We start from the raw sequence: 22140 nt of genomic DNA on the forward strand, positions 1-22140 counted from the left end.
GTTGGCAGACGGCGGAGGGGGACCTGGGAATATGGTGTGGGAGCGATGAGGCCACCACTGCTCCCCTGCCGCAGTCATGTAGTCCATCCCCCTGCCTCAGTGCTGCACCACGGGTCTGAGGCCACGGAATGAAGTCCTCTAGAACCCCCTGGAGCATCTCCCTTTAAAAAAAATTGTTATTTTTTATTTGACAGGCAGAGTTAGAGAGAAGAGAGTGGCAATGGCCGGGGCTGGGGCTGGGCCAGGCTGAAGCCAGGAGCCAGGAGCTTCCTCCGGGTCTCCCACGTGGGTTCAGGGGCCCAAGCACTTGGGCATCCTCAGCTGCTTCCCCAGGCGCATAAGCAGGGAGCTGGATGGGAAGTGGAGCAGCCCGGTCTCGAACCAGCGTCCATATGGGATGCCCTGGGGGCTCCTCCTTCATCTGTCCTTGGTCCCTCTTGGCCTGAGCCTTCTCTGCCAGGCAGTGACGGGGGCACCGCCCCTCCTGCCCTCCCCTCACAGTAGAGAGAGCCCTGGACCAGGAGACCGCAGCCCTGCCACCTGGGCCCTGGACCCACCGCCCGCTCCTGCCTCGGGCCTGGGCTTCCTGTGGTTGGTGCGGGAAGTGGAGTTTCTCGGGCTGCGCGCAGGCAGGGCTGTGCAGCCCTCGCCCTGCCTCCTTCACTCCTTAACCGTTTTACTGCTTCTGTGCCCGGAATCATCTCATTTACCTGGACTCGAGGCCCCTGTGGCCACCCTGATTCTCCCCAGCCCAGGCCTGTTTCCTGCGTTTCCTCACTCACTCCTGGGCCTGCACCTGCCGTGCCCTCATCTCCACCCCAGAAGGCCCAGCGTCCACGCCGCCCTCGGACCCCCTACCCCAGCCCTGTGCCAGCCCCTCCCTGCCCTCCACTGGTCCCCGTGGCTCCTCTCCCGGGGCTGGGAGGGCAGGGGGTTCCGAGGAGGGGCGAGGGGCCCTCCCCCTCCAGCCCTGTCCTAACGGCCCCGTCCAGACGGACGCAGGCATTGCTGGAAGCAGCCGCGTGTGTGGGAAATTGTCCTCCTCTCCATCTGGTGTGGAGAAGGTTGTTTTTCTCAGAAATAAAAGTCAGCACCAAGCGCGTCTCCCAGGGTCCGCGGGGTGGCCAGAGTGGACGCTGCACTCTCATTGGCCAGCAGGGCGGGCCAGGTGACCAATCGGAGGAGGCTACCCGGGCCAGGGGGCGGGTCTGACCCCAGGGCTCGGAGATTTCTGTAGAAAGGACCCCTGCAGGTGGGGAGGCAGCCTCTGGCCCAGCCTGGGCACCTTGCTGAAGCCCACCAGGGCGAGGGGGTGCTTGGTTGGGTCTTGCTGCTTGCACTTGACCTGGCGCACCCTGGCGGGGCACTGAAGAGCACCCAGCAGGGATGGGACGTGGGCACGGTCACTCCTGGAGCAGGAGGGAGGATGCCTGGGGGGGGGGCTGGGCGGGAGTTCCTGCTGCTGCTGCTCTCCGTGGATTGGTCACCGAGTGACTCAGTGTGGGGAGGCCCCGCTCTGTGCTGGACAGGGTTCTGACCCCAGGCGAGGCGAGCCCAGGGCTGCTCAGCCATGTCGGGTGGAGCCACAGCGCAGCAGGCCTGGGCACCCAGCGCTGACCGCAGCCTGAGGGAGGAGTCCCCAGTCTGATGGAGGAGGCAGAGTCCACTCTTGAGCGGTGAAATGGGGTACAGGTGGGCAGAACAACCCTTAGGGGACAGCAGGTCCACTCGTCCTGGCTGGAGTGCGGTAGCCTTGGCCGGAGGGAAGGGGGAGACGTAGGGGGGCATCCCGGCTGTGGGAACAGCTGCGTAAAGGGCTCAGCCGAGTGCGGGGTCACTGGGGATGCCGAGAACAGCCTGGGTGTGGGCTGGGGCAGGACAGGGACGGAGGACAAGGACAGGGCACTGGGGCCCAGATTCTGGAGAACTGGGGACAAGGGACCTACTATGTGCAGGGTGCACCGCTTCTTCCTGGCAGCTCAGCCGGCTCGGGACATGGCCCACCTGGCAGACCAGGGGCTGGGAGGTGACCAGCCAGAGTGGCCCTCAGCCTGGGGCGAACCTGGCAGGAGTCTCCTGTCACTGACCCGGAGCTGGAGAACTGGGGGGCAGGGGGCTGGTTGAGGGTGAGGCAGCTGCTCCTGGGGGCCGGGGCTGGCGACGTGATGGGATTTTCTCATCTGTCCTTCCGGGGCGGAAGCTGGCTCTGACCTGCCCCTCACAACCCTGCACGGAGATGGGTGGCCTCGTGTGCTTCTCCCAGGGGAGAAATGGGTGCAGCTTTCTGATCGGTGGCGTGTCTTCCTGCCGGTCTCTCCCCACATCCCTTTCTTTCTTTTTTTTAAAATTTTTTTAATTTTTATTTTTTTTGACAGGCAGAGTGGACAGTGAGAGAGAGAGACAGAGAGAAAGGTCTTCCTTTGCTGTTGGTTCACCCTCCAATGGCCGCCACAGCTGGCGCACCGCGCTGATCCGATGGCAGGAGCCAGGTACTTCTCCTGGTCTCCCATGGGGTGCAGGGCCCAAGGACTTGGGCCATCCTTCACTGCACTCCCGGGCCACAGCAGAGAGCTGGCCTGGAAGAGGGGCAACCGGGACAGAATCCGGCGCCCCGACTAGGACTAGAACCCAGTGTGCCGGCGCCACAAGGCGGAGGATTAGCCTAGTGAGCCGCGGCGCTGGCCCCCCACATCCCTTTCACGATCCATCCCCTTCTGGGTGTGTGCTGTGTGATGCTGGGCAAACAGCCGGGCCCCTCTGAGCGCTGGCTTGCATCCATCGGAGAAAGGAGGGAGGCTTGGCCCACAGTGGGGGAGGGTGGGGGGTGCTGAGCCAGGTGGAGGTGGGGGGGCAGGGTGCCACGGCTGCCCCGTGTCCCTGGCAGGACCCCGCTGTGTCGCCGGAGGGCGCTGAGGGTGGCTCACCATTCCAAGGGCCAGCTTGGTTGGCCCCAGGCCGGTGAGCCCTGCTCTCTGGGTTGGGGAGGGGTGGGGCCGTGTCTGTGGTTGTCAGTGGGGGTGATCTTGCCCCCTGGCCCTCCGGGGACACTGGCAGCGTCTGGGTCATTGTTTGGTGGCCACAACACGGGCGCTGTGCTGCTGCTTTGCAGTGGGGTGAGCCCAGTGTCCTGCAGCACACAGCACATCCACTCCCCGCAGCGTGGCTGGGCCCAGGGTGGAGAGAGCCGGGGCTCGGGCTCTCTGAGGTCAGTGGAGTGTGGGATCGGGCTGTGCGTGTCGGGGGCCCGAGACGAAGCGGGCATCTCTGGGGGAGGCGCAGTCAGGCCCGCCTGTCGTGCCCTGTACCCAGCCACCCACCCGTCTCCCACACAGCAGCCACTCGGCCATCTACCTCGGCTCCCTCATTTGCCTTATCTGCTCATCCATCCGTCCATCCGTCTGCCTGTCCATCCATCTGTCCGTCCATCCATCTGTCTGTCCATCCGTCCATCCGTCACCCACCGAGCTATGTATTTAGCCATGGTTCCATCTCCAGCCACTCCCCTGTCTCCCACCCCTTCCCACCCAACCCCTGCATTCACCTCTCCCGTCCATCTACCCATTCACTGCCTATTGGCCCCTCTACCCCAAAGGCCCATCCGCGCCTCCTAGCTGCTCACTGATCGACCCATGCCCTGTCCAGGTGTGCACTTCTTGAAATGCTGGGTGCTCACTCCCTCCCCCATTTGTCAGGCACCCTGCCACCTGCTGAGTGCATGGAGGTCAGGGACCAGTGTCCTGGAAGGAGAGGGCTCAGCTCTGCCCAGTGCTGCCGGCCCGATGGGCGTGCGTGCAGACGCCTGGTGCCTTGTGTGTGAGTGTGTGCGGTGCACGGGGGCTGAGTCTCCATGTAACTGCACATGCGTGTGCAGGGATGGTTGGTGGAAGACAGGGTCCCCGTGGAGGCTGAGGGACAGTCCCCCTCCCTGTGTCGCCCTCACCCGCCCGTCGGTGTCTGCTCGTGGCCTTGCCTTCGGCCTGGGTGCCCGGAGGCCCTGGGCCAGGTGCCGAGCCAGGCCTCAGTGACGGCGGTGGATAAGGGAGCGATGAGTGATGGGTGCTCCGGGGGAGAGGAGAGGGCTTGCAGGGTGGGAGGGCGGCTGCTTGTTGCCTCCAGGTGACAGGGACCTCACTCCCCGCGGAGGCTGCCGATGCCACTGCAGACAGGGCTCTGAGTGTGAGAGGGACGGCTGAGTCCTGCCCCTGAACGACACAGTCTGTCTGGGGACAAGGGCCTGTGTCCGCCAGTGGCTGCTGGAACGCGGGCCACACAGGGCACTGTGGGCGCCAGCACGAGGCGTCTGTACCCCTGCCTGCACGAGGTGTCTGTACCCCTGCCTGCACGAGGCGTCTACACCCCTGCCTCAGCACTGAGGTGTCTACACCCCTGCCTCGGCACTGTCCCATGGACCCCTGCCGGGGGCTTCTTCCCGGCCGGCAGCCCATTTCCTCCCCACCGCCTCCCCCGTCTGCTGTCCGCGCTGGGCACCGCAGCCCGCTGGGCATCTGGGACTCAGAGACTTGGGCCGGGTCCAGTGAGTTTCCACGTGGTGGGAACACCAGGAAATGGGGTTGGGCCAGGGACAAGGAAGGAGGGGAGGACGCGTGAGCTCACCGCCCTGTCCCCTCCCCGCCCAAAGGGATCACAGCCCACTACGACCCACAACCCAGGAGCAAAACCGGCCAGTGCTGGCGGGGCCCTTGCATGTGGGGATCGGCCCGTGGCTGGAGGTGTGCAAGCAGAGGGAGACCCAGGCCCGCTCGCCCCTAGGGGGCCGCTCACTCGGTGGGCTGGTTTTGGTCCCTGCTCGTGCTGTGTCCTCTTGGGCAAGTGCTGCTGTCTGGGCCTCCCCACTGCAAAGTGGGTGTGATAGTGTTGGCCACACCCATCTCCCACGGCTGCCGTGGGCGTGGTGACCACCGTTGCCCAGGAGGCACTTCCTCCTCCCCCTGCGCCACCCAGTGACCGCTAGCTGAGCTGCTCCACTGAAGGTCGCTTTGTCTGGCCTTGAACTTCATGGGATTCGGAATCATCTGCTCTGGCTTTTACAACTCGAGGAGACTCACCCATGTTGTGGGCGTGTGTCTGTGCAGTTTGTTCTTTTTCTGGGCCGAGTAGTATTCCACCAGCAGATGCTCCCCCCAAGCCGGCTTCTCACCCTCAACACCGATGACATTAGGGGTTTGGGTAATTCTTCACTGCGGGGGTGTGGGCTGCCCTGTGCCTGCTGGGATGTTTCCCAGCGTCCCAGGCCACATCCCACCAGAGGCCAGCTCCTGGCCTGGTCAAGTTGTAACAGCCAAGATGTCCCCAGACACAGGTGTGCCCTAGGGGACAGCTGCACTCCCCGCTGGACTCCCTGCCCTCTGCCTTCTCTTGTTGATGCACCCGTGGTCGGGCTGTTAGCAGCGATACGGCCCGGAGTGTTCCGGACCGTGCCTTTCTGGGGATTTATTTATTTATTTATTTGACAGGCAGAGTTAGACAGAGAGAGAGAGAGAGAGAGAGAAAGGTCTTCCTTTTTCCGTTGGTTCACCCCCCAAGTGGCTGCTACTGCTGGCGTGTTGTGGCCGGCACACGGCGCTGATCCGATGGCAGGAGCCAGGTGCTTCTCCTGGTCTCCCATGGGGTGCAGGGCCCAAGCACCTGGGCCATCCTCCACTGCACTCCCTGGCCACAGCAGAGGGCTGGCCTGGAAGAGGAGCAACCGGGACAGAATCCGACGCCCTGACCGGGACTAGAACCCGGGGTGCCGGCGCCGCAGGCGGAGGATTAGCCTAGTGAGCCGCGGCGCCGGCCCTTCCTGGGGATTTGGGTTAGTGTTTCTCCTGGACACACACCCAGGGCGGCCTGCGTGTGGCTGTTGAGGTCCACACGGCTAAGCTCACCACAGCGACTGCTGTGATGGGTTCATGAGTGAATGAGTGAGTGAATGAGTGAGTGTCCTCTGAAAGCCCCAGGCCCAGAACACAGCGGACGTGCCTCTGTGACGGCAGCACACGGGACACGGTGGCACACATCGCCGCGGAGCCCTGGACTGGGACACACTCAGGCATCTCGGGGCCTCGGTGCGCAGGCCGGGTATACAGCAGGTGCTCCACGGATGCCTGTGGAGCTGGCCCGTGAACTGGGGAGGCCTGCGCTGCTTCCCAGCTCGCGGTCTGGGCGGGGGCAGCCTTAGCCCCTTCCTCCGCTGGGGTTCTTTGGACAGCAGAGATGGACCCTGGGAAATGCATCAGATTTCAGATTTGACAAAAATAAAAACAAACTTGGCCGCCTCTGCCAAGCCCGGCACTCCCGCCCCCACTCCCGGGGACCTGACTGTCAGCCGGCCCGCAGGAGGAGGGCAGTGGTCGCCATGGTAACCGCAGGCCTCTGGCTGGCTCCTGGAGAGGCGGCTGCCCCGAGGGGCCCTCCCTGGGCACCCAGCGTCGGAGGCTGCTCCTCCACGCGGCCACTCTCTGGGAGCTGGCGGGGCGAGGGGACCGGGGGTCAGGGTGCTTCCTGCCGGCCCTCCGTGTGTCTGGGGGCCCCTGTGGCAGACACCCCCTCCCACTGCCTCCTGCTGAGTCGCAGCACAGCAGGGGCCGGAATGTGCCCCCTTTGGGACCTCACTGGATCCTCCCTCAGCAGGGGCACAGCCAGGCTCATCGTGACCCAGGCTGACCTCCCCTGGCCTGGCTGGGGGTGCTCGGGCGGAGACAGGGTGGGCGAGAAGAGAAAGCCAACACTCCATGTGTCCCAGCTCCCAGCCTGCCGGCGGCCGAGCGCGTGGTTGACAACCACGCCCCTGCTGCCCGCCTGACCCTGGACTGGCGCTTGCTGCCTCCGTTTCTTCATCTGTGAAATGGGGGCAGCAGTAGGATCTGCCAGTATGGGGGACTTTGCTGCGGTTCCAGGCCGACCCTGCTCATAACATGCCTGAACAGGTTGGCGGATTTTCGTTTCATTTTTTAAATGTTCATTTATTTATTTGAGAGGCAGAGAGACTTCCATCCCCCGGTTTGTGCCTCAAAGACCCGGCCGGAACCAGGAGCCCAGTCCAGGTCCCCGACGTGGGTGGCTGGATCTCACTGCTTCCGCCATGGCCGCTGCCTCCAGGGCGCACAGCAGCAGGGAGCTGGGACGTGGGCTGGGACGCGGGCCCTCGCCTGCCTAGGGGGTGTGTTTGGAAAGGCGCAGTGAGCGGCACACAGCCAGGCAGACGTCGTCAGGAGGGCCCGTCGCGGCCTCTCTCTGTTCTGCTCCAGGGGAGAGCACGTGATGGGCGGGTGCTGCCCGCGAGGGATTCTCGCTACCGGCCTGGCGAGGTGGCTTTTTTTTTTTTTTTCCCTGAGAAATGTGAGACCCCTGGCCTTGTTGTAAGAGAGGTGGACAGAGAGAGGGGCTCTCTCTGCCGGGTGCCACCTGCCCAAGGGCCGATGGCTGCTGGGCTCCGGGTTCCGGGGCCTCCTGGCTGCGTGCTCGGGGGTTGGCTGTAAAGTTGGAGTGAGATGCTGCATGGCGGGTGATCATGCAAACGAGCTCTCGAGAACACTGGAGGACCCGTAAGAAATGTGTGCGCGCGTTGCCATCATTCCTGTTAACTTGTTGCCTGGCATACAGCAGGCACTCAATGTGTGCTCATTGATAAATGCTTGGCCCCAAGGCCCAGTTCTGAGGACCTTGGGAGGTGTGAGCTGGGCTCCGGGGCTGGGAAGTGGGGGGTGCAGGCCGCTCGGGAGGGCTTCCTGGAGTGGGGTGGGGGCCGAGACGCTGCCGGGGCTCTGCAGCCACCAGGGGCCGTTTGGTGGATTTTCCTGAGGCCTGGCTGCTGGGGCTGGCGTTGCCTGCACAGGCGGCTGCCCGATCGATCGGCTCGCCGTTGATCTCCGTCTGCACCCCTCAGGGCCCTAGACAGTTGGAGACGAGCACCGTGTGGCCATTCCCAGGTGCAGTGTGGCCGTGGCGCTGGGACCCCTGGTGGGGGAGGAGTCTGCTGTGTCGCCTCTGCTCTGGGCCCGCTGGGTGCTTGGGCAGCTCCGTGCCCCTGTGTCTCCCACGGGTGCCTTGGAGGCTCGGCCAGGCTGCTGTGTGACAGAGTGACGCTGACAGGAGGGTGACGTGAGCTGGGAGGGGGCTGGGCCCCGATCGCACGGTCTCAGGTGCCAGGCGGGGGTTTCGAGCCTCCCCGTGGGAGGCAGTGGGGGGGCACTGAAGACGCCCTGCCCTCCCGGGTGGGCACTCGCACTCCCAGATCTACTGTACTGCCCTCTGGGCTGTCTCCCCACCCCCAGGCCGTTCCGGGAGCACCGCTGTGCCAGCCCGTGCTCCCCAGGGGCTCCTCCCGGCTCGTGAGTGATGCTGGGGTGTTTGCCGCTGGGCCTCCCCCCCAGCCTCCTGCCCATCACGCCGTGGCTGCTTCCACTTCAAGGAGGGCTGGCGCCTTTGATCCGGGAGCCTGTGGGGAGCGTGTCAGGAGCTGCGGGCAGTGACGCTGGCTCTGGGCCGGCTTCTGAGCCCCGTGGGCTCTTGGAAGGGGCCCAGGCGCTGCCAACTGGGATTCCGCCGCGGGCCTCGGGGCCGGGGCTGGGGCCGTGCGCTGAGCAGTGCGGAGATGAAAGCTGCTCCCTGCCCCCTCGGGGGACTCCAGGCCGTGGGCGGCTGGACGAGCCGCAGAGGCAGCAGCGCGTGGCAGCTCCCAGTGACAGTCGGGGCTGCTCGTGGGGCCGTGTGACCTTGGGCAAGTCACCTCCCCCTCCCGGCCCGTGTCCTCGTCTGCCCCGGTGCGTTGCGAGAGCTGAGGCCACGTCTGCGGGACACTTGGCGCGTGGTAGGCGTGGCTCCTGCTAGGTTCATTGCTATGATGGGTGCTCCATCAGGAGGGCAGGGAGCGCCCCAGAGGGGAGGGGAGGAGGGTGCTTCCGGGAAGCCTGGAGGCAGCAGTGGGGCTGCCTGGAGGTGGAGCCGGAAGGCGCAGGCGAGGGGGTGCCCGGGACAGCAGGAAGCTCACCGCCCACCAAGGCCGCTGAGAGCCGAGACCCAGGCCGGGGAGCCGCAGGAGGTGTTTGGTTGTTTTAAAGACTTGTGAAAGGCAGAGAGAGAGAGAGAGAGAGAGAGAGAGAAACATGAGAGATCTTCCTTCTGCGGGTTCATTCCCCAAATGGCCCAGCAGCTGGAGCTGGCCAGGTTGAAGCCAGGAGCTTCTCCCGGGTCTCCCACGTGGCTGGCAGGTGCCCAGGCACCCAGGCCGTCCTCCACGGCTTTCCCAGGTGCACCAGCAGGGAGCTGGACGGGAAGCAGAGTGGGCAGGACTCTCCTCTGTGGGATGTGGGCGTCCGAGCTGTGGCTTAACGTCTGAGCCACCGCGTCCGGCGCGCGGAAGGTTTCCACTTACTCGGAGTTGGTTTCAGGCACCTGGCAGGGAGGAGAGGTGCGTGGCGTGGGGACCGGACACTCCCGACTCGTCCCGCCTCGGCCAGTCTGGTCTGATTTCCCTCCGGCTCCTCGCTCCGGCTTCCTGCTGGCGCAGACCCTGGGAGGCAGGGGTGATGGCTCAAGTCGCTGGGTCCCTGCCACCCACGTGGGAGCCCTGGACTGAGTTCCCAGCCCCCATCCTTAGCCCGCTGGCTGTTGTGGGCGTCTGGGGTGTGAGCCAGCAATGGGGAGTGCCCTGTGTCTCACTGTCTCGCAAACACTTAAGAAAAAACCAGGCACTGACCAAGTAGCTTGGGGGCCAGAAGAGCAGGCCGTGGCTTCGTGTGAGCTCTGCCCGTTTCCAGCCCGTGACCTTGGCAGATCTGCTTCTCTTTGGGTCTTAGTTTCCGTCCTGGTAAGTGGGGCCCCTCAGAGGACTGGGGTGGGGGGGGGCGACGCCGGCAGCACGCTCGCCTCGCGTCCGGCATAGCGAGTGCTGGTTGTGGGGGAGGGCAGATTGCAGGGCCCGAGACCAGAGCTGCAGGCACGGGAAGGCTGCAGGAGAGAGACCGGGATGGGCTGAGGCCCCCAGGGCCGGGGGAAGCCACAGGCAGCGTCCAGCAGGCCTGGGGTGACTCTCAGCTCTGGTGCTTCCCCCCTGTGGGACGCTGGAGAGGCTTCTAATTTCCCTGAGCCTCAGTTCTCCTTTTCTGTGAAATGGGCCTGCTGACCTCCCACGGCCCAGGACCCCGGGGGACATCAGGCTCTGGGGAGGCACCTGCTGAGAGCACGCTGAGCTGAAAACCGGCAGGAAGGGCAGCGGGATCAGAGGAGAGGGAGCAGGGCAGGCGGGCGGGGGGTGCTCGCTGGTAATTAGAGCGTTTGAACTTCAAAAAGTTAATTAATGATGAAGCGGCTGCCGGAGTGATGCTCAGACCAGAAGGGGTCCCTGGCAGCGACTGAAATTAATTACAGGCTTTGGCGGGAGAGCGGCAGTGTGTGTGGGGGGGGGGCAGGAAGGAGTGGGGGCCAGGGGGAGGGTCTGGGGGAGGGAGAAGGAGAAGGCAGCATCCCAAGGTGTGCAAGGGCCTGGAGATGCGAGGGAGACTGTTGCCGCGGAAACCAGGTCCAGATCCCGGTAGGCCGGAGGGGCTCGCCACACTCCGGGTGGGGTCTGGCTGGTGCAGCCATGTCCAGGCTGACAGCCGGGGCCCAGGCCCTGGGGTGGAGGCACACGGGAAGCACTGGGTGTCGGAGTTCAGCCAGCAGACACGCGTGGTGTGCAGTTAGTGGCCTGTTACGTCAGGGCTGCCCTGGGGGAGTAGGTTCTGGCAGTGGATGAACACGATGAGCTTGTCGGGATTGGGCGGAGTGACAGGTGCTTGGAGGGAGGTGCGGCCGCGGGAGGGCCTGCAGGGGGAGGCTGGGCGGGGACTCCAGAGGGGGTGACAAGACCCTGGAGCGTCTTGGCAGGGGTCTCCAGGTAGGCAGACAGCGTGTGCGAAGGCCCTGAGCTGGCGTGTGCCTGGGGGCTCTTAAGGAGCCACAGGCGGCAGAGAGGCTGGAGGTGGGTGAGCCACGGCAGCCTGGCTGTGGTGAGGGCCAGGGAGCCGGGCGGGGCGCTGAGCTGGCAGCAGGTGGTTTCAGCCCTCACTGCTGGCCAGTGAGGCCCGGTGGGTCCTCAGCGGGAGCCTCCCGTGGTCAGGAGGTGGACGGGGCTTGCCTGGGGCCCCGAGCGGGTCAGTGCTGACCACACGAGAGCTGCGTGTCTGGTGCAGGAATGCAGGCTGTGTGTGGTGATTTCTGCCAGCGCCTCCCCTCTCGGAGAAGCCAGCGGGGCGGCCTGGAGGTCCACCTGTGAGTCTGACTGCGGGTGCTCATGCTGCCTGCGGCTCGGCCCACGGTACCTTGGATTGCCCTCCCTTCACGGAGACAGATTCAGCCGCGGTGGAGACACAGGCTTGGGTGCCTGAGTAGTCCTTCGCTTTCTCATCCATGTGCTGACCGGGGGGAGGGGGCTGGGGGTGACCCTTCGAGCTCTGACCTCCCTGGTTCTGTGACTGGGCGGGTTGGGAACGGGGAGGGGGGACCGGCCATGCTCTGAGCCTGGGCAGGAGTCAGTCCAGGAGGGAGGGGGTGTTTGTGGGGTCGCTCTCAGCTGTCCAGACTTAGGCTGGCCCCTGGCTAATGGCGCAGAGGGAGTGCCCTGGGCTGGTTTAAGAGGTGGGCTCTGGACCCCTTGGCTGCAGACTTTCTGCCTGAGCGGGCGTGAGGAGGCCGAGCCCACGCTGCCTGGAGCAGGGGTTGGGGTCCGGCCAGCCTCAGCCGCACAGCGGGGCCCTCTGCAGGCTGTGGACGGGGCCTCAGCAGAGCTGGAGGGGGCAGCGGGTTGGGGAGGGGCAAGGTAGTTGGAGAAGGGAGGTGGGGACAGGAAGACGTCAGGGTGGAGCGGCTGGGGGAGCCCAGACCTGCGGGAGGGTCCTGGGGACCTCTGCTTCCTGGGCAGGGCCAGGGGCAGCCTGTGGGGGCTGGGTTTGGCCCTCCCCTGTCTGTTGAGGTGGGGGGGTCGGCTCCAAGGCTTGGAAGACTTGGGCGTTGACCCACTCAGGACCGGGGCGCCTGCCTGCGTCTGTGGCGGCTTTGCCCTTGACCCATGCACGTGGTTCGAGTGTGTCAGCATGCTGGTGATCCTGCTGAACTGCGTGACCCTGGGCATGTACCAGCCGTGCGACGACATGGACTGCCTGACGGACCGCTGCAAGATCCTGCAGGTGAGCCCGCCCCCACGCCCACCCCCACCCCCACCCACGAGCGGCCTGCTCCCCCGCTGTCCTCGTCCTGACCTGTCTCCCTCCAGCCCTCCTCTCCGTGTGGGGGCCTCTGACCCTGTGCAGGCTCCCATCTTCTCTGTCCTGGGCTCCCACCTGCCACGGTACAGGTGCCCTCCTCTGCCGCACCTGCCCTGTCCCCCAGTTCTCTGCAAAAGGGTGAGCGGGCGTCCAGGCGCTCCGCAGCGCGCGTCTCCCTAGGTCCCAGGTGGGGGCCTCGCCCCTGGTATCTGCCAGGAGCCGGTGCAGGCGTGCATACCTGTGGTGCAGGATGCTGGGTCACACCATTTGACAGATGCGGGAACACTCAGTGCCTTCCCCTGGGGAGGGCAGGTCCCCCGGGAGGAATTGTCCCTGCTCTTGGGGCTCCCCAGGACTCTGGTTTCCAAGCAGCCCTGAGCGCAGGGCCCCCGGGACCCTTGTTAAACTCCCAGACCCCTGGGCTGGGCCTCTGGCCTTGGCGATGCCCGTTGGAGCGCCTGGGTTCACTCCCAGCTCCGGCTCCTGACTCCAGCTTCCTGCTAACGCAGACCCTGGGAGGCAGCAGCGACAGCTCAGGTGACTGGGTCCCTGCCACCCACGTGGGAGTGCTGGGTGGAGTTCCTGGCTCCTGGCCTGGTTATTTCAGGCATTTGGGGAATGAACCAGAGGATGGGAACGCTTGCTCTGTCTGCCCATCTGTGTGTCTCTTTGCTTCCTGAATAAATGAACAACAAAACTAACAACAAGAAGTCCAGGCCCCTGGCCCCATCCTGGACTAGCTGGATCCCGACCTTGGGGCGGGTCTGAGTCCAGTGGGTGACAGCCCTCCACCAGCCCCAGGCCCCAGAGGTGCAGAGAGAGCGGTCTGCATGCCCCCGGCCTCAGAGCCCTCAGCCGAGAGTGGGCTGCACCGGACCAGGCCTTGCGGGTTCTGCTCCTGCCCAGCTCTGGTGCCCGCGTCCCCAGCGACACCGTGGCCCTGACCCTGGTCCTGCTCTGCCACCCTCTTGTCCCTGTAGGTCTTCGATGACTTCATCTTCATCTTCTTCGCCATGGAAATGGTGCTCAAGATGGTGGCCCTGGGCATTTTTGGGAAGAAGTGCTACCTCGGGGACACGTGGAACCGCCTGGACTTCTTCATCGTCATGGCAGGGTGAGCGGCTCGCACCGGGACCGTCTCGCTGGCCCGTGGGGCTCTTGGCGCCGGCGAGGCGGCCGTGTGGTGAGGTGGGCTGGCTTGGCTGAATGTCCCTGGTGACGGATGCGCCTTCCTCCCCTCCTGCACTGCCAGCGGATACTGGGGCTGTTTGAGCTAATTTACTGTGTGACCTTGAGAAAGCCACTTAACCCCTCTAAGCCTCTGCTTTCCCATCTGTAAAGTGGGAGGAACCTAATAGCTACCCCAAAAGGAGCACCCGGGAAATGGGAGCTGTTGCTGTTGTCACCCAGATCCCTGAACGTGGCAGACACAGAGCCCAGACTCAGCCCTGACTCCAAACTGCTCCTCTCTGCTGAGACCTGAGCCCCAGTCCCAGAGGCCCGGTGACACCTCAGCCCATGTGCACTGCTGGACCCTGCTCTGTGCCTTGTCCCTGCTTTCCTGGGGCAGAGCCATCCCAGAGGCCACCCAAGCAGGGCTGGCAGGAGCTCCCATTCCGCATCCATGCTGCCACACACGCCGAGGGTGGGAGGGTGGCAGGGGGCAGCCCCGCCCGCTGAGGCCCTGTGCACCTGCTGCGTGATAGATGGGGCTTGGAACGCTGGGGCTGGGGCTCTGGGCTAAGTGCTGTGGTTTGCCTTGGACACAGGAGCCAGACTGAGCCAGGCTGGGGGACTTGGGGACTTTGGTGCTTTCCTGGGTAGGAGGACAAGAAGGCATGGCCCGCAGCCAGGGACGGGCCCACACGGCAGGGGTGAGGCGGGCAGGGGACCAGGCTGGAGGCCGTGCGTGTGTGGGAGAGGATGTATGGGTGCTGTGCGAATACATGCGTGTGTGTGGGTTCACATCTGTGTGCATCCGTGTGCACATGTGTGTGCTTGCGTGGACAGCCCAGCACCTGGCTGAGGTGGGGGCTTGGGGGCGGGGGTCCCCTTGGGGTTTCCAGAGGCGGTGCCCTCCCCTCGGCATCCCTCCCGGGAGCTGCGTTCACTTTCACGGCCACGCTGTCCCCAGCGGTTCGGACCCCACTAGCAGCCAGCCGGTCTCGTGTTTCCCATCACCCCCTTGGTCAAGTTCATGCTAGATCTCTTTTTGGTTTGGCGGGAGGCACCTGCCCGCCCACCCCCGTGTTCTGTGGTCCCGGTGTGCAGGCCGTGGGCGTGGACGGTGCAGTGGTGCAGGGCGGCCCAGGTCTGCTCCTGTTTCTCGGGAGGTGGCCTGCCGTCTCCTGTCTGCAGCCTGCCGGTTTCCTCTTCCCTTAGGAATTCAGACCTCTCTCTGGGCGGGCCTGGGTGGGGCCTTGAGAGCTCAGGTCTTGTGTGTGTGTGTGTGTGTGTGTGTGTGTGTGTTTGTTTCCTCGGCTCAGAAGGAGGCCTGTTGCTTCTCTGCTTCTCTGAATGCATTTCCCATGACATAAGCTTTTTTTTTTTTCTTGAAAGATTGATTTACTTATTTGAAAGGCAGAGTGATAGACAGAGAGAGAGGGAGAGACAGAGAGAGAGGTCTTCCATCCCCAAATGACTGCAATGGCCGGGCTGGGCCAGGCCAAAGTCAAGAGCCAGGAGCTTCTTCCAGGTCTCCCACGTGGGTGCAGGGGCCCAAGCACTTGGGCCGTCCTCCGCTGCTTTCCCAGGCCACAGCAGGGCGCTGGATTGGAAGTGGAGCAGCTGGAACTGGAATTGGCGCTCCTGTGGGATGCTGGTGTCACAGGAGGAGGCTTAAGCTGCTTCACCACAGTGCTGGCCTCCTCCCATGAACTTTTAAAAATTTCTTTATCTGAGAGGCAGAGAGAGAGAGCGAGAGAGAGAGAGAGAGTAAGAACACACAACCATTTGCTGGTTCACTGTCCAGATACCTCAGAGGGCTGGGACTGAGGCAGGAGCGCCATCCAGGTCTCCCATGATGGTGGCAGTGACCCAGCCGCTTGAGCCATGGCCTGCTGCCTCCTCCCGGATCGGAGTGGAAGCCGGATCGGCAGCAGAGCCGGGTGCTCGGATGTGCGCCGCGGGCGTCCCAGCGGGCGTCTTCATCGGCAGCGCAAACACCCAGCCCTCCCTTTGTGCCCCTTTGGTTCTCGCCCTTTCTCTCTGCTCTCTGCTCCCGGAGTTGCTGTCAAGTGGGCCTTCCCCTCCTCTGCCTTCCCCCACGACCTTCGGGAGGGCCTTGCCTGGGTCCCCTCTGCTTCCCGCCCCTCCCCTGCTGCCTGCCCCTGCGTCCCTCCGTCCCCGGGAGCTGCTCGCCCTTGCTTTCCGCTCTCCTCCGAGCAGCTGTGCCTGGGCTTGGTCTCTGGGGCAGACTCTGGTTCCGGAAGTGACCTCGTGGCAAGGTCGCATTTTCAGAAAGTTGCAGGTTGTGACCCTGGCCGGCCGTGGCGTGGATCGCAGATTCAGTGCGCTCCGTGAGGAGGGACCCGGCGGGCGGGCACCCAGGAGGAATTCAGAGAGAGAACTGGAAAGGCAGTGGGCTCGGAGCCAGGGCGCAGCAGCTGTGGCCTGGGGGCTTCTCTGCTGGGTGGACGTCCTGTAGGCCCCTGGCAGGTCCAGACCCACACGTCACCGCGTGATTTCCCAGCATCCACAGCTTGAAGGAGCAGGAAACGGTCGATCAAACCAAGGGGTGGTCTCCTGGGTAAGGAAGCAATGCTAGGACGAGTCTGGGTAACCACTCCAAAATGGCATCGTAAGAAACGCTCCCCGTGCCTTATCCACACTCCGGGTGATTTTTTCCCGGCTCCTGTGGCCCCACTCACTGCCCCCCAGGAGCTGCCCTGTCCTTGGGGGGCCCTGGCTCCCTGTAGCTGACGGATCCCCCCACTCATCTTCCCGAATAAGGACGATGGGGGTGCGAGGGGCTGGCCTGGTGTGGGCAGTGTGGCGGGGCTCAAGAGTGAGGACTTCTCCTGGCATGGGAGGTGGTGGGGAGGGCCTGCCACCGGCATCCTCCCCGGGGTCAGGAGGGCTGGGCGTGGGGCTCCACGCTCGGTTTCCTGCCTTGCTGTCACCCTCTTGAAAATCCTCGGTCATCTGGGTACGAGGGGCCCTGCACTGAGCCCACGGGGTGTGGGTCGTCCTTGGCGGGAGGTCAAGTTCAATGGAGACGGTCTTGCTGCAGTTGTGTGTGTGCCCAGCCCTGCGCCGAGCGCTGGAGACTTGGGATCCAGACCGGCCGCCCCTGACCTCCAGGGCAGAGTCTCGCCCGGTTCCACACCCATGTGAGACCCCCGCCCCTGCCCTGGGCTGCCTGCTTATCCTCCCAGCCCCCCAGGCTTCATGCTATAAATGCCGGTTTCTGAGTCACAGGCCTGACATCCCAAATGTGTTCCCTCCCTTCCTGCCCCTCCCCTTCCCCACATTAGTGAGTCCCTTGAGCTCTGGGGGGTGACATGGGAGCTGTGAGTGGGAAGGTTCCTTAGAGGTCGCAGCCTTGCTGTGTGTGGCAGGCCCGAGACCAGAGGCCAGCCCTGCTGTGTGCTGCCACCGCAGGAGCCCCCTCCTCCCACGGCGACCAGTCTCAAACCGGAACAGCCTGCGCACTAGCAAGTCCTCTCGCTGATGGCCCCATTCATTCACTCAGTCTGCATCTATTGAGCACCTAATGCATACGGGGCCTTGGGCTGAGCAGGAGGGCACGAAGACAGATGAGGCAGCCATGCTGTGATGAAACGGGTCGTCACAGGGGTCAGTGCTGGAGCAAAGCGGGGTCCGGGCCCCGGGGTCATGGGTGAGGGGCCCCCCTTTGATTGGGGGGGTCAGTGTGTGCGGTGCTGAGCAGGAGAGGCTTGGCGCCAAGTCAGGGCTGGCCAGGCAGCGGTGGGGACAAAGATGTCTCGTGGGCCACGTGCAGAGGCCCAGGGGGGCGCTGAGGAAGTTGTGGGGGACTGGAGGGAGGTGTGGGGGCCCCAGGGGCCCTGGTCAGGCAGGGGCCATGGCCGGCCGGGAGCTTTTGACCCGCAGTCTCAGCTCCGGGCTGACTCAGCCGCTGGAAGGCGGCTCCTGTCCTCCTCGAGTCCGGCCCGCGGGTGAGGGGTCCTCAGTCTGCCCACCGCTTATCAAAGAATGGTGTCCCCAGGGGCCTCCCTCGGGGCTGTGTCGGCCCCTGGCCTGAGAACAGGATCCCAATGTCCCAGTGACGGCTTTTGGGATGGGGGACTGGGTGGCCTTGGCCCAGCCAAGTGCAGGAGTGTGGTACTGTCCAGGGGCTGTGCTCCTGCCACCCGCCGGGGTCGCCGTCACCCTCCAAGCCGGGGCTCTCCCATCTTGGAACTAAAAGCAGGTGAATGTTAAAAACCCAGACAGTAAGCTTGTGCATTGCTGCTCTCAATGCTGTCTTGCAGGGACCTCTGGGAGCGCGGATTTAGCCGCTCTCGCTACTTGCGCTCCCCGTGCTGGCTGGGCCGCGGCGCTGAGCCCTGCGGCACATCACCGAGGCTCTCCTGCAGGGCGTGCCCGCGCCTCTTAGGGCACAGACCAGCCCACCTCACCGTCTCATCTAAGCCACACTTTCCGCCTTTGTCCATTAGGAGGTCATGATGTTGCTGTTGAGCTTGAGGTATTCCTGGCCTCTTGCTCGCCCTTGGCGCACTATGCGGGAGATTCCACCTCCTCCCCCAGGTGGAAACACTGACTGGCCACTGCCGGCCCAGGCTGGGCCCCTTGGTTAAAAGCTTCCCCGAGAACCTGACTCCTGGTCTCTGGGGGACTCAGGCCGGAGGCGTCTCCAGAATGAGCCCTTCCCAGGGTGTGGCCTGAGTGGCTCTGCCTCGGATGCGTGTGGGGAACGGCAGCTGAGTCCTTGCAAGCCTCCGCTGGTGTCGGGGTCTCGGGGGCGCCCGGGAGAGGCCTCCGTGTGGCCGGTGGAGCAGCTGAGGGCGGCGGTGCAGATGGTGAGTGGGCAGCCTCCCGCTCCTCAATCGCACGCCCAGCCCTTCACCGCTCGGGGTCCCCTAGGCACCTGTTAGAATGCAGATTTGTGGGCCTCAGCCCAGGGACCTGGACCCTGCAGGTGGGGAAGGGCCTGGCTATCTGCATTTTCTCTGGACGCCCTGATGGCCCTGGTGCAGGTGGCCTGCAGGCTGGGCTTGGCGAGTTGTCTGTTGGCGCCCGCCCAGGGCAGCCCTTCGGCGAGCACTGCAGGGTGATGGTGGCGATGCGGCCATCTGAGAGCCACGGCGGGGCGGGGGAGGCGTTTGGAGGGGGCTCTGGCTCCACCTCTGTGACCAGGACTGAACGCGTCCCACCACAGGTGGCATTCTCTGTGGACAGAACAGCAGCGGCTCCACACACAGGTTTCTGTGGTTACTGGTAGTAGTAACAAAATTGCAGTGACATCAGCCATTCAGCACCTCGGCCAGGGGCTGGTCTGGGGAGCGGACGGGCTCAGGAAGCCGCCTCTCCTGCTGGCCCGCAGGGAACCGCTCCCTTGCCACAGGCTTCTGGAAGCAAAAGCCAGAGCAGGCGCCGCAGGTCAGCCCCAGAAAGACGAGCCGGGCGTGTCCCTGTGCGGTTGCTGGCTGAGTTCCTTTGTCCAAAGTGCCCCCTCCGTGGGACTTGAAGAAAGCAAAGGAAATGGAAGGCTTTTAGGCCTCGTCCGGGGTGTGATGAGTCTAAGGACGTCCCCCGTTGGCAGAGTGCTCGCTGCGGCTTAATCTTGAGTTGAGCTCTGTGTGCGAGAGGCTGCGGCTAAGTTCTGCCTCTCAGCGAGGACGGGCAGTGATGTGCCGAGGTCCCAGGCGGGTCGGGGGCCGCCAGGTCCTGTGCTGTCACGTGCTGGGGGTCCCTGTCCCGAGCGTTTGGCTGCAGGGAATGGCAAATCCATCCCACAGCAGCTCGAGCAAATCCTGGCTGTGTTTTTCTCACACGGCAGAGGTTCTGAGGGTGGTGGCTATGGGCAGTAGCTCTGTAGGGTGGGGGCTGACTCCCTTGTGACTTTCCAGGAGGTTCTTTTGTGGTCACAAGGCGGCTGCTGAGGCCGGGGGTGTCCAGTCGGAGTTGCAGGCTGGCAGGAAGGGTGAAGCGAGGGCCGTGCCAGCCCTGTCTGTCCACCGGGATCAGGACAACGACATTTTCCTTTTCAGACCCCTCCCCTTCCCAGGACACGTGGCCAGAACTGGGTCTCATGGCCCAGGCAGGCAGAAAGCGTCACTGCCCTTGGCCAAACCAACCTAGAGATGTCCCCTGGAGACAGGCCAGATCAGAGGACTCTTAGCACACTGGACACTGGTGTCCTCCGGCCTCGGAATCTCCACCTGCCCTGGTCAAGGCCATGGCTCTCCCACATCTCCAAGGCCCTGGTCACAGCCTTGGACCGCTGTCCGTGCTGGCTCTGCTGAGAAATCTGAAGCCAAGTGCTGACCCGTGCTAGCCCCGCAGAGGCCAGTGCTGCCAGCAGACTCCGCTGTGGCCGGGGAGGCCAGAGGCGCATCCCCGGGGCTGTTTCTGGAAGCCCTTGGAGCCGCCTGCCTCCTGCAGGGCTGTGTGTGTGCTGTGGAGCACCTTGTTGGGCCTGCCCCTGGCTTACCCTGGATTTTACGGGTCTGTCCCCCTCCACGGACAGGGCTGAGGCTAGTCCCACCCCCAAAGCCCCGGAGGCTGGTCCTGGGCCATGCTGGTTGCACCAGGGGAACTGAAGGGCTGGGGTGGGGGTGGTAGGGTATCTGGAGATGTTTTATTTCTCTTTTTTTTTTTTTAAGATTTATTTTATTTATTTGAAAGAATTACACACAGAGAGAAGGAGAGGCAGCGAGAGAGAGAGAGAGAGAGAGAGAGAGGTCTTCCATCCACTGGTTCACTCCCCAGATGGCTGCAACAGCTGGAGCTGCGGCGATCTGAAGCCAGGAGCCAGGAGCTTCTTCTGGGTCTCCTACGCAGGTGCAGGGGCCCAAGCACTTGGGCCATTTTCCACTGCTTTCCCAGGCCACAGCAGAGAGCTGGATCAGAAGTGGAGCAGCCGGGTCTTGAACCGGCGCCCATATGGGATGCCGGCACAGCAGGCAGCCGCTTAGCCACCGCAGCACAGCGCCGGCCCTGGAGCCGTTCTCTTTAAGCTGGGCTGTGTTGGGTAGTTCTGGGCCTGAGAAGGTTCTAGCAGGAACCTCGGTGTGAACTGTGGGGCAGGGCGGGAGGGAAGGCGATGGCCACTGTGCATCCCGTTTCCATGGAAACCCGATGGGCGCTGCCACGAGGGAGGGGGCAGCTGCTCGGCTCTCGCGGTTCCACGGTCCGAGGACGCCTGCTGTCCCTAGGCTAAAAAGCGGAGGGGCCTCTGGTTTCAGGGCCCGCTCGCTGCAGAATCGTCAAAGTTGTCACATCCCACAGCTCGGCCCCTTCCTCTGTGCCGGCCTCATGCCTGCCGACTGTCCCCCGCAGCGGCCACCAGCTCTGGGCCACAGCAGGTCTCCCGCCAGCTCCTGTCCCAGAAATGGAGTCTCCTCGCCTTGGATTGGCTGGCGTGGGTCACGTGCTCTCCCCGTGACCAATCGCTGTAAGCTGGGGTGGTGGTGGTGGTGCAGATTTCTGATTGGCCAGCTCTAGGCCCAGGCCCGCCTTCTGCAGGGTGTGAGGTCAGCCCCAGCCCACCCAGCCTGAGCGGGAGGGTGCACGGGCGACCCTGGACCTGGTTTCCCTCTCGGTCAGGACGGGCGCCCCAGCTGGAGGGAATATGGCCGCCTGGGGCTTTGTCAGCTGTGCCGACTGGGCTGAGCACTTCCGCCCGCGATGACGTCATGCTGCACAATCCGGGGAGTTAGGGTGTTCGCGGACGGTGGCGGGGGGGACTCAGAGTAGCAGCCTGCCCCAGTCCGCTCTGCCTGCGTGGACCAGATCTGGGGCGACTGGTCAGGGGTGGCTGTCCCCAGGGCCCTGCCCTGCCCCACTCCCGACAGGAAGGAGTGTTAACCTTTACGGAGCTCAGAGCGTGCCTGGGGGTCTCTCCCTGGGGCCCCCAGCCCTCAGGAAGCTGGAGCCGAGTGCCCCACCCTCCCAGGCTCGCGCTGATCGCCAGAGCCCTGCCCACCTGCCGGGGCCCCAGAGCTACCCTTGCACGGAAGGCCGAGTTGGAAAGGCTGCTGGGGAACGTGTCCTAAAAATCTCTGCTGTTTCGCTGGGCAGCCTCTCTTCCTCCGGCACCTGCCCAGAGACAGCCCGGGGGTGGACACGTCCGGCCAGTGGGCCGTAGGAGGCCCGTGGAGCCATCTGGCTTTGCCAAGGCTGCGGCAGGCGGGACTTGAAGTCAGTACACCTATAGCAGGCTCGTTTTGAAGTCGATTGTCCTGTGTGGCCCGCGAATGTCGCTGTAAATACCCAGACGGCCTGTGGCAGAAGAAAGGCCCCCAGCCCTGGAAGGAGGCCTGTGGAGTGAGGTCGCCTGGATGGAGGCTTGGGGGGGGGGGCGGTGGCTGCCTGCCTGGGTCTGTCCTGTGGTTTGTCCTTCAACTCTGCAGCCAATGGACCATTCACCCCCAGGTGCCCCCTGAACTCTGAACTTGGCCCGGGTCAAGTGGGCATCCTGTCCTGAGCTTGCGGTCTCCTGGGGCTTGTGTGAGGAGGTTTGGGGGTGACTTGGTTCTTTTGGGCGGCTGTAGGCTGGGTGGCTCTGAATAACAGCGCAGCGCTGGTCCCAGCTCTGGGCTGGCAGGTGCAGGATCCTGCTGGCAGAGGCAGTGTCTGGGTAGGGCCGTTTCTGCATAGACAGGGTCTCTCCCCAAGTTCTCAGATTGACAGGGCCCGGGGCATCCTTTGGCCTCTTTTACAAGGGTGCTGAGCTAATCTTCAGGAGGGC

The 22140-nt window shown here is 64.2% G+C and overlaps 1 protein-coding gene across 4 annotated transcripts in view; it reads left to right on the top strand.

Moving 5' to 3' along the window:
• Nucleotides 1–22140, top strand: part of CACNA1I (calcium voltage-gated channel subunit alpha1 I) — a 93249-nt gene that overhangs the window by 14779 nt on the left and 56330 nt on the right. For 3 of the 4 annotated variants that reach the window (XM_089307654.1, XM_089307655.1, XM_070051502.2), the window contains exons 1-2: nucleotides 12036–12167; nucleotides 13226–13359. In XM_089307654.1, the coding sequence (XP_089163780.1) occupies nucleotides 12075–12167; nucleotides 13226–13359 (227 nt within the window). In that variant the 5' untranslated portion in view covers nucleotides 12036–12074. Of the gene's footprint in view, nucleotides 1–12035; nucleotides 12168–13225; nucleotides 13360–22140 lie in introns of those variants that run through there. The other variant, XM_089307656.1, reaches the window with a different exon arrangement.

The sequence above is a fragment of the Oryctolagus cuniculus genome, chromosome 11 (genome assembly GCF_051225735.1).
Source record: "Oryctolagus cuniculus isolate XC-2025 breed Fujian yellow rabbit chromosome 11, ASM5122573v1, whole genome shotgun sequence".
Classification (NCBI taxonomy): Eukaryota; Metazoa; Chordata; class Mammalia; order Lagomorpha; family Leporidae; genus Oryctolagus; species Oryctolagus cuniculus.